Source organism: Mustela lutreola, chromosome 4 (assembly GCF_030435805.1).
Source record: "Mustela lutreola isolate mMusLut2 chromosome 4, mMusLut2.pri, whole genome shotgun sequence".
Taxonomy (NCBI): Eukaryota; Metazoa; Chordata; class Mammalia; order Carnivora; family Mustelidae; genus Mustela; species Mustela lutreola.
In genome coordinates, this window is record NC_081293.1 from 131809906 (window position 1) to 131821649 (window position 11744).

An 11744-nucleotide genomic window follows, 5' to 3' on the forward strand; every position below is an offset into this window, starting at 1 on the left:
TCTTTATTTTATTTTATTTTCTTAACACACTTTCATCTTGACTGCATGTTTCATCACAAGCAGAACTTTAAGAGATCTTCATGTCCAGGTTATACTCCAAACTAATTAATTCAGAATGTCTGGGGTGGTACCAGGCATCAGGATTTTGATAAGTTTTCAAGGTTCTTAGCCAAGTCGAGAATCACTCACCACCAGCCCCTATCCAAATCCATTCCCGGTCCTTCATGTGTCTACTCTCTGGCCTGAGGCTGTAAGACAAACTCAGATACCTCTTTCCACATTCTTTGCGTTGCTCCTGACCACTAACCACTGAGCATCATGGATTCCAGACATCGAATCTATCTGGATAGCTGACGTTTCTGAGATATGTCGCATCAGCCCCCCTAGCTTCTTCCTTACTCCACTTGGTAGATGGTACCCCTAGACTCTCATCCTCTCCATGTATCCTGATTCAATTTCCAATTATACCAGTGTGGCTAGATGAAGGCCTGAAGGAAAAACATGTCTTCCCTAGGAAATTAACATTTTTTTTTTTTAAGTATTCTAAGTGCTTTTAATCTGCATGAGTGAGTGTGCATGGGGAATTAGCAATACTGTTTCTCAAATGCTTTTCCAAGGCTGTTGTACTGACTTGTAAAGAGAGGGTTAGGTAAGAGCTCAGGAGACTTGGTTCGCTTGCAATTTTGTATCAAATATTGTGTGAGTATATACATTTAGATAATACACATGAAATTGTTTTGAAAAGTAAAAAATGATACTCAATGAGAAGTATTCCTATGTTACTTTTATAACTAAAATGAATTTGGTGTCACTTATTTATTTAACACACATTTGTTGACCGCTCACGTTGTGCAGGGCCTGGAGGGGGATGTTAGTATGATCCATTCATTTTATCATTAGTTTTATTTACCAAACATATATTAATAATCTACTGTTGGAAAAGAAATCTAGCAAGTGTCTAGAGTTACTATCTTCTGATTTCTTTTCCTTTACATATGATAGTTTTATATAACTTCCAGTGTTACATAAAATTTCCATTGTGTGTACTCTACCAGTCTCATATACAGAAAGTCTAGATCAAGTATTTGCATAAGTCATCAAACGTGCGACAGCTGAAAACTGAAAAACAACCACCTTTAAATAAAACCTCAAGAGTTAAAAAATTAATTTAAAATTAAGTATTTGAAATACATAAAAATCTAACTTTCATTTAGAATTGGAGACCCATGTGCACATTGGACCAGTAACATGACCTAAAAAATAAGGAGAGCTTGAAATACTTGTACAACTGGGTGATATTTCACATGAAGAAAGGCTTCAGAAAGTGCTGAAACACATAGAGTATGATTTGATAGGTATCCTTTACATCTGATTTTCTTTTCAGAACCATGAAAATTCTAAAGGCTTTATAGCAAAATATGAAATAAAAAGAAATATTTTACCTGTTGGATCAAAGTCTGGAAAGTAATCTGGGCAGTACTGATGGGACAATACTCCAGCCGGTGTATCATCCCAACACAGCCATCCATCCCAGGTACGGTTGCAATACGGACCTGATGATTCAGAAAGAAATTAATATTGACGTTGGAAAAAGTTGCAGAATCATCAACAGGACTTAACAGTGTTCGATAGGATCTAGCCATTTAATAGTTATTCTGGAGCTCTCTGTGTGCATATAGAAATATTAGAAAGAACAGCAGCAGCAACAAAATAAAGATATTAACTTTACCAACTCTTAATCAAATTTACATTTTTATAGGTTTTCTCCATTTGCTCTTCAAAAGACATGCATGTCATCTGTATGGAATCTTTCCTCCAAAATCTTTCCTTTAAAATATCTTCAGAGGGGTGCCTGGGTGGCTCAGTGGCTAAAGCCTCTGCCTTGGGCTCAGGGTCCTGGGATCAAACCCTGCATCAGAATCTCTGCTCAGCGGGGAGCCTGCTTCCATTCCTCTCTCTGCCTGCCTCTCTGCCTGCTTGTGGTCTCTGTCTGTCAAATAAATGAATAAAATCTTTTTTTAAAAAAAGAAAATATCTTCAGAAATGCTGCAAAGAAATCTTACGAAAGTATATGCAATATCACCCCTGGATAAGAGGCTTAATTTGAAAAAATTCTATGGCTTTAGAACATACAGATCTTCCTAAACATTAACTTAAAATTGGTTGCCTTGGATGGCTCTATTCTTAATTTTTTAAAAGATCTATTTATTTCCTTGAGAGAGAGAGCAAGAGAGTACACACAAGAGCAGGGGAGGAGCAGAGGGAGAAGGCAAGAGAAAATCCTCAGACTCCCCGCTGAGTACAGAGCCTGACTCAGGGCTTAATCCCACAACCCTGAGATCATGACCTGAGCAGAAATCTGGAGTCAGATGCTTAACAGACTGAGCCGCCCAGGCATCCCTTGGGTAATTCTATTCTTAATCCAAGGGTTTAAAATTCAATTGTTCAAAATTCCTATTGGAGTTGCATTTGTAGACAGTTAACAGATTACGTATAAAACTAGTCTTATTATTTTAGAATCACACTTTATTAGTGACTAAAGCAATGCTCAGTTTGAGCAGTTTATGTATTTATCAGCTTTGGCTCCAAGGAGTTTCTCACTCCTTTCAAAATTTAATCTACCCTAACACGTGAAGATTTGCCTCTATAAAGCTATCCAAAAGATTAAGACTCAGCCTTGGAAGTCAGTTCTTAGAGAGAAAGAGAGAGAGAAAGGAAGGAAGGAAAGAAGGAAGGAAGGAAGGACGGACGGACAAGAAAGAAAGAGAGGGAGACAGATGGCGGTGGGAGGGAGGGAGGGAGGAGAAAGAAAGGAATAGAAAAGAGCAAAAAGATTAAAAAGAAAAGAAAAAAATCTCAATATAATGATCATAGTCTGAAAGTTCAACCTCCCCAAATGATTAGGACTGAAGTGCAGGAGCCTGCTCTCACTTGGTCTCCGAAAATAAATTTCGTGTTTCTATCGTTTCATTTGTTTCAGAGGAATGGTTTGTCTGATGTGGGCAGAGCCACATCTAATAACTTTTCAGGTTCTTAAAAAGACATTAAAACTGTGCAGATGGAAGAATAACATGTACCTGTCTTTTAATGGTCTTGAGTTTTGTTTAAAGGAAAATGCTAAAAATAGGAACTAGAAATTAAAACTTTAACTATTTGAAGACAAACCACACGTAGAAATAGAATATACTTAAAAAATATTCCCCCTACCAAGCAGTGTTATCTTAGAATATACAAGGGTACACATGGTCTTGTTGGGACTTTTCAAATGCTTTAGGGGACAGGGGAGAGAACTGGATGTAGTAATGTTTGGCAATCACATAGCCTTCTATAGCTAATAGAATGAGTTTGGTTCTGAAAATATTTGAACAGTCCCACAGAGCATTCTAGAGAAGGTGATAGATAAACAATGCCTGCCTAGGAGACAGATTTTACTAGTTCCTCTGAGAACTGGGGGTAGAAAAGAGAAAGGAATAGCCAGAGTTGCCAACCCATTGACAGTTAAGGAAAGATACTGCCTCATTAACCCAAGCAAGACAGGGTTTTGACAGGATTGACCTGAGGCTAATTCTCTGCCCAATATTTTCCACTTCCCTTCCTGTCATTTTCCAGTTCCTTTCCATCACTTAGCCCTGTATTGTTCCTCCTTGCCAGGTGTGAATACTGAGTTATTATAGTAATTTTGTCATGGGTGCTGCTGTTAGCCCAAAACCAGTTGGGTGAGCCTGGGCAAAGAAAGTAGACATGTCTCCAACATGACATACACAAACATACCATAATTTGAAAACCACTGTTAAAAATGCTGGCATATTAAAATTAGTCAAAACATATTTATCCACAGAAGAAAATGAGCCTTTAATGATGCTTGAAAACATATTTGCGGAGATCCATCTTCTTACCTTCTCCTTGGTATGGGGGTAACTGCTGCATGCGGTCATAGCATTTGTACTGCGCATCCGACATTTTCTTTCGTCCTAGGACGTACAGAAATGGCTCGGACTTCATATTGGGAGGATAGGTGTTATTCGAATTGGCAGGAAGAATTGGGGTTGGGTGCTGTATTTTAAAAAAAAACATTGGTTACTTACACAGAGCGGGAATGGGTGAATGCAAAAATAAATGAAACAATCAAAAAGTTTGAAAACATTTTCCTTCATGAGTAACAATTACGAATAGTCTCCACATAGGATATTTTTCTTCGTAACTAAAAAGTATATTTATATTTCATCTACAAATTCCACCTACAAATTTCACATTTGTATTTGTTCCATTCACTGCTAAAAATGTATAGCACCCACCCAAACCCACGCACCTCTTTATCATATAAGAGTGTTTTAATTTTATTATCACTGTAAAGTTTATAAGTAAACAAAACAAATAACCTGATTTCCAAAAAATACTAACATTAAATCAATTTTGCCCTCTTTGGAACTTCTAATAATCATGAGTCATACTATTAAAAATAGATATATTACTGCAATAAATAAGCTTTTATATTAGATTATTTTAGCTTTTTAAAAATTTGTGCTTAGAATATGTACACTGCCAAAAATTCACCCCAGTTTTTCCACAGAACAAACAAAATCTGTTCTTCTGAGATATTCTGCGTTTGATGCTTGGCCTCAATATCTTTAATTTGGTTTCATCAGCAGATGATTTACACAGGGTATTTATTCTCACTGCTGAAAACCAATGTAAATCTTAAATATTTCTCCTAGTGCTTCTGCTTTTTTTGGTTCAGGTGGACAAGGGTCACGATCACCATCTGACCCATCGTCCCAAGTTGTGTTTATTTAGAGTTCAATCTCTTTTGTGGCCGTGATGTTTTTGGTGGTGCCTGAATCTGTGATTTTCTATATCCGTTTTCCACATAGAGACTTTTTTCAGAGAAGACTGCAAGCTTCAGCCCGCACTGACTTTTCTTCTTCTAAAGTTAAGAATACTCCTTGCTCTTTTTCTATCACACCTGTTAAACACACTGCTTATTTGGCCTTATTCTGTCTAAATTATTCTAAGATTAAAGTTTCTCCAAATGTACCGATGGCAGAAATAGCATTGGGTACTTTTTTTAAAATGCCTCACAGTCTCTAAAACAAACTCGTTTTTATTAAGTTGAGCTGTATAATAAGTCAGGCGACTCATAGGAGAACCACACTGTTTTCCAGTGTGTGTCATTGTGAAGACGGGCGTCCTATCCTCTAAGATAGTTTGGCTCTAAATGCTAAACTATACAGTGCATGATACAGCAACAATTCAGAACAGACGGAGGACAGAGAGCAAGAGCAGTCAGGGATGACTACAGATAACAAGGGAGACTTTGAATTGGACTTCGAGTGCCTGTCCAAGCCGAGGAGAGGGAAAGCTTTCTGGATGGAGGGAAAGGAACGCATCTAAGTTCCAGAGGTAGGAAGTGACATGTGTGAGACACTGCAAGGAAACCATCCTTCCTGGAGGGGAGCATCTTTGGGGGTTAGTAATAAATGGAGTCAAGGAAAATCAGGAAATACAGAGCCCTAAGAAAATAAATACAAAGTGCATGGTGCAATGAAAGGTTCAATACATTTTAGCTAATGTTACTACAACATGACTAAAATAAAAATCTCATGCCAGTTTTTGATCAGTGAAGGTTGCGAAAGGAAAGTGTTAGGAAAATTCATGTGGTGGGCATCAGATATCCACAGATCAGAGCTGGGGAGGGAGCCAGGAAGCCCAAGGCATGACTGGATCACAGCAGGAGGGAGCAGGGAAGCACAGCCCTCAGCATTCTCTCAAATAATAAAAAGATATATTTGAATATAAGGAAATACAAGGAAAGGAGAACAGTAATAGTCTGATAGCTCTGATATTTTAACCTATATAATGGAAAACGTGGGAGTGCCCTGAGAAGGGAGAAGTTGGGCAAAGAAAACCCTTAGAGGGGGAAGAAGGTAAGTTCTCTTTTGTACTTGTTTTGAAGGTGCCAGCAAGCCATCCAAGCAGAAATTGCTTACCAACAGAAGAGGTTCTGAATACTTGATACTTCTAACTCTAGATGGACACTTACTGTGAGTATGGCTGATACTACTCTTTAACTATTAGGATTATTTCTAATTTTAATGCCTCTTGAGTGTATGACAATGAAAAGAGAAATTAATGTACTGGCAGAAATTATTTAAAAATGTACAGATCCTTTACCAATGTAGTTGAACATCATTGTGCCGTCATATGACCCTTTCTTACTTATTTTAAGACCAACCAATTGGCAAATAGTCATTGTTTGCTAGGAAGTCAAGCATTATGTTAGCAACTGAGGATACAGTGCTGGATAAAACAAGCATAGATCCTGCCCTCGTGGAGCTTACAGACTAGCAAGAAGGAGCAACATCATAAAATATTTTCAGACACCAGAAATTGTGACAGTAAAGAATCATCAATCACTGAATGCTCAGAAATTCCTTCAGGAATTGGAATGTGTTTTGGGGGTAACAAAGACTTATTTTGAAGAGATTTCATGTTAAGACTTCATTTTGGATTTTATGAACCTACATTTGTATGAACACACGTGTCTGTGCATGTTTTAATAATCTCTCTAGAGATCACCATAACCATGGTCTTTAATAGATCATTGTGTTCCTCACAATAAGAGATATTAATTACAGGTTAACCTTGGGAATCTATTTTACATTTTTTGTGCCTCTATTCTTAGAATCTTTCATTGACATGAGAATTATCATTTCATGTATTACTTATTTATGGGCCATCTTTCTCACCATATGCAAATCATATTAGAGGATGGAATGTGATGTCATATATAAAATTTATATTTTAGATATTAGGGACTATTTTGTTTAAGTTTGGCATTCTTTCCAGAAGTAACATTCTGAATTCTATCTTTAAATGGACTGGGCAGCCAGTTAAGAAATGTTCCTGGAAACCATGGTGGGGGGACATTATGTACAAAGATATCAAGAGGAAAACCCTGTACTTGTAGTTTCAATTACAGCATCATTTGTTCTAATGCAGTTTTAACACCAGTAACAGTATAAATATGACCATCTGAAAGAGCAGGTGTCAATCATGTGGACGATAGTAGCATCAATCCTACCATTCTTGCAATATTGAAACAAACTCCAGTGAACTTGGTTTGGAGCCTGGTTCCATAGAGATTGTTTCAACACTGAAGGAATGAGAAATTAGAACTCCTGTTGTAGATAAGCCATAGTGGTCTGAGTCTGCTCCTTGTCTGGTTCGTGTGTGAGCTTGATGATGGAATCTTTCCAGTGGTAACTGAATGTTTCAGTGATTTTTTTTTCTGAAAATAACATACACATTGAGGAATTCTGTCTATGTAGGTGGACATAGACAGATATATATATATAATTCCAAAAATGGAATTACTACTGCTTGACAATAATACATATACAAATTTCATAAAGTTCATTGGACATACACACTTTTTGCTGACAATTTTGTACCAATAAAAATGGCTAGTGAGGTGGTAGAGTTTTCAGCAATATAGAGGCAAAATAGAAGCATAGTGAGTAGATAAGACCATCAAGAAATGTGAAAGATTTAAAAAAATTTTACCTATCATAAGTATTACATTTATGTTATATATTTGGGGTGTAAATAAATATTTTATGCTCACATGAGGGTAGAGATGAGATGTTAAGGGCACATTGCTTTTGTGGATAACGATTGGTACTCAAAGGTTTACATACATTTTACATGATTTTACATGATTTTTCCAAAGCAAAACAAAAACCAACCTCTCAACTGTTGTCCTGTGTAGCAGTTTAGCCACCGTATATGTGATGTCACTCCTAAAGGTGCAAGCAAATGGCGCCACAAATACGACTGCCAAGCTGCCACCAATACCTGTAGTCCTCAGCCGAAACACCGCTGGTTCTTTCGGGTAATAAATACTCTGCTTCCCACATGCCGGGTACTGTTCTAGGTGCTGGAGACTCAGCAGTGAAGAAGACTAGCCAGGTCCCTGCCCTCATGGGGCTTACATTCTAGGTTTCGTGCACACTCGTCATGGAGTTTAGTGGAAAGCAATCTGGTTTGAATGGTCATGGAGTCAAGGAATTCCTACTTTGATGTAAGACAACCAGCCTACTTTTGGGTTACAGGTGGTTTCTAGAAGCACAGAGACAAAAATAATTACAGGACTGTTCTGTGTAAAACTTTAAGAAACGGTCCATCTCTTCAGTGGTTTAAACCTAATGAACGTGGGAACCCATGCAATGGTGCTAGCATAGGGAAAGATTCCTAATGATTATCAGAGACACAACTACTTTAAAAGGAACATGATTCTAGAATCCACAACCTGATAGAACCAACAGGATTCTGATGTCGCCATCCTTAATACTGACAATGTAGATGTTAGGATTTTATTTGTAGGTTTCAGTTACTTACACTTTTCAAAATAACAATGGATAAAACAGAACTTTGTAAAGTATTAGCCCTGGTTTTTCCAGATAGCATCAGATGGTTGGTGTCCTATGTACTTTCTATGCAAGCATTATATAAACAACAAAACTGCTGCATAATTTTAAATTCTAAGCAAATAAGGGAATGCAGCTTAATTAACAACAGAATGCTTCTCCAAAGAATCTAGTTTTTCTATGTCCTCATCATTATTGTTATAATTATCATCATCACTACATTTTTGAGGCTCGCTATGTGTCAAGCCCTGTCCTAAGTCTATTTATTGCATTACTGTAGGTAAGGGAGAGAAAGTGAGGGGATGGTTTTGCTTAATGTAAACTTAGGCTCATGGAATGTGGTAACAAACTGATACTTTAAAGAGCATTTGGAAATCAGGTTGGTAGAATTCAACAGACATACTCATAGTGGTTTTTCAAACCAATGTACTTAAGAAACAATATTTTATAGTGATTTAAATCAATATCGCTTTATTAAAAAATTTAATTTTCTTGGAGGAGTATCCATTGTGAAACACAATGAATGTTTTAGGAGGAAACCAACATATCAAAAATTTTTTATGGTAGAATTCTCCAAATCAAATATATGAACCAAATACAGGATAAAGAAGCAAATTTCTCTTTGTCACAGCAGAGAGCACAAAATCACTCAGGTACCCTGTGCAGCATGTTTGCTAGCAAAGAGATGCTCACAAATCAGAAAACTTTTTTGTCCATGGCTCAAATACATGAAATTCTTTTAATGTCTGAATTATAAGATATATTGGGTAAAAGTTTTGAATAACATATCAGAAATGATCTCTCATCTTTGCAGTAGTATTCAAACTGTCTTATTTGTATCGAGTAAGTTACTTTAGTAACTTAGTAACTACTTTTGTTCTGTCACTGTCGAATATAATTATATGGTTTATGAAATAAAATTATTTAGAAATATTTACATGTAATTGATCACAAGGGTTTAATTTAAGCTCTAAAAATAATAATATCAATTATGAATTGGCATATATCACTATTTCTGCAACTATAGAATCTCATATAAGTCATGGGCAGTTAGAGACAAAATTAAATATGCTAGTAGTTCCTAAAATATTCTTGTTTAAGTGTTTTTATTATATTTACAATGACATGAAGTTACTTGCATTTCCAAATACTGGATTACTTTTAGCAAATTGTACTATATTTTATCTAAAGATTAAAATAATACAACAATATTACATAATAAAATAGACTATACTCATTATCCAAGTAGATACAAAAGGGCCACATTAACAATCATACCCATAGACCATTTATTTAATGTATATCATTACAAAGTAAAAATTCCCTTAAAAATCAGATGAACATTTTTGGAATATTAGTACTTTTTCCTGAATAATGTTAAGAGAAATAGTTTATGCAAACTTGTAAGCTTATGACTATTCATGAATTAAAAATGTAGGTTCTGGAACCCTGGAAGAGTTTTGTTTAGGTGACTATAATAATATCAGGTACTGACTGATGTTTATTGCCCTTATGATTCATTGGTCACTGTTGTTCTGATGTGCTAGAAAGGATAAGGATAAAGACAACTCCTAATTTATTTATGTAAAATTTACTCATCTCTCTTTCATGTGTGTTGTGGAAGCTGATATGATGGTGGGTTAGTGAAGTCAACACAAATAAATAGACAGGCCCCGGTAGCATTTTCTAAGATAATTGCAGTTCTGACTTCTTGCTAACCATTTAGAAATAAAACAATTATAAAAGCTCATAAATTGGACATGATTTAAAAGGTTAGAGAAGGAGTTATGAAATGACATTGGTCTGTTAAGACTTAAGATTCTTAGTTTTTTTGAGGGATGCATTTAAAATTAATAACCTGACTGAAAGTGTTCAGATGTTTGAAAAAGACAGGAGCCTAGAAACTGTTTCAAATCCACCTGTCTAACATGAAAAATGTTTTACCCAGGAACATTATTAACCTTTCATGTTAAATTCCAAGATAATGTGGATATGTTTCAAGTTAATGCTAAAGTTTTGTAAACAAAGCTCACATTTCTCAGGGAACCATAACACTAATCTAAATTGGGAAAATTCAGAGTGTGGATCTGTTAACAAAATATCAATAAAAGGATAGTTTTGAGGAACTTATGGCTGGTGGAACTTAGTTTTGGCAAGATGTCTACCCTTCCAAATGTCTATTCAATCGTACGCTCTATTTCAGCATTCTTGATTAATGTAGCTTAAAAATGATGTTTTACTTACATTTAGAAAGATGAAGAGTACCAAGCACCGGCGTGTGAATGTGAACTTCATTTTTGGTTTTTGAAGATGGTCGTCCAAATCCTAGAAAAACATAAATGTAACAAAGACATTTACATTAATAAATACAGCTTTAATCTTGACTAGAGTTCATTTCTTTTTCTTCTCTTTCTATTTCACTTGGAGAGGATCATGTCCCAAGACACTCTACATAAAATTCATGTATGTAAGCAATATGCTGGGGATGCAAATATAGTCGCATGTTCTACGCCCCTTCCTTCCAGCCAGGGAGGACTGGTGTCTGGTCGTTGTCAAAAGTCCTATTATGAAATTCCGGAACCACCTTTACCTATCAGGACCAAAATAAAGGATTTGGAGAAATCAAGAGCAGCCAATGTGGACTTCAGTTAATCCGTGGCATCAGTAAAACTGCTGAAAATTTCAGTGGAAACATCCACAAAGAAATCATTTCACTGGACAGGAACGAATACGACCTAACGATTTGTGAAGGATCGTTAGTCATCCCTCTAGGTAATTTAAGGCCAACTTTGACTTGAGTAGTCTTATTTAGAGCCTTGAGCATTTTTCTTTCCTACAAAATTTTCTACAAGCTTCAAGTTGCTACTAAGAATGAATTTCTTCAATAGCAAGGACTGACTATGTCACCTAACAGCTCACCATTCCTTCTCACAAGCATGTAAGAGAAACATGCGGCTGTGTCACAAATAACAATTTTTCGTGACTGTGCAGATAATTTTACACAAGGAAAGGTAATAAAAAAGCAAAAAATTAAATATGTATATATATATTTTTTTCATCAGTGATATTTGTGTGAAACTGTATTTCACCTAAGGGTGAGTGGTTATGACTGCATCATATGTCTTATACTTTCTCCTAGGTCTAAGTTAGTATCTACATTGTTTGCCTGGTTTACCGGCTCCCAAATGAGTAAGTTGTATTCCATTTATATATTAGTACTATGGGAAGAGAAAATGAAGAAGAAATTAAAGTTTTCTCCCAGTTTGCTAGCCCGGGTAAAAGGACGGACAGTGAAGGAATTCAAGAAGGGAAGTAGGG

At 36.1% G+C, this 11744-nt stretch overlaps 1 protein-coding gene and 1 long non-coding RNA gene across 3 annotated transcripts in view; one reads left to right on the plus strand and one right to left on the minus strand.

Annotated features, from left to right (window-relative positions):
* Positions 1–10747, minus strand: part of CALCR (calcitonin receptor) — a 60329-nt gene extending 49582 nt beyond the window's left edge. Inside the window, exons 1-3 of the mRNA XM_059171132.1 lie at positions 10671–10747; positions 3897–4053; positions 1443–1553 (exon numbers count right to left, since the gene is read on the minus strand). Of these exons, the coding sequence (XP_059027115.1) occupies positions 1443–1553; positions 3897–4053; positions 10671–10721 (319 nt within the window). The 5' untranslated portion in view covers positions 10722–10747. The remainder of the gene's footprint in view (positions 1–1442; positions 1554–3896; positions 4054–10670) is intronic.
* Positions 1237–11427, plus strand: LOC131829378 (uncharacterized). 2 transcript variants are annotated; one of them, XR_009352835.1, is made up of 3 exons: positions 1237–1534; positions 5954–6041; positions 10677–11427. It is a non-coding gene; the product is annotated as an uncharacterized LOC131829378 (long non-coding RNA). The 2 variants fall into 2 exon arrangements; XR_009352836.1 differs by lacking the exon at positions 10677–11427 and adding an exon at positions 7769–9240.
* The last annotated feature ends 317 nt before the right edge of the window (positions 11428–11744 follow it).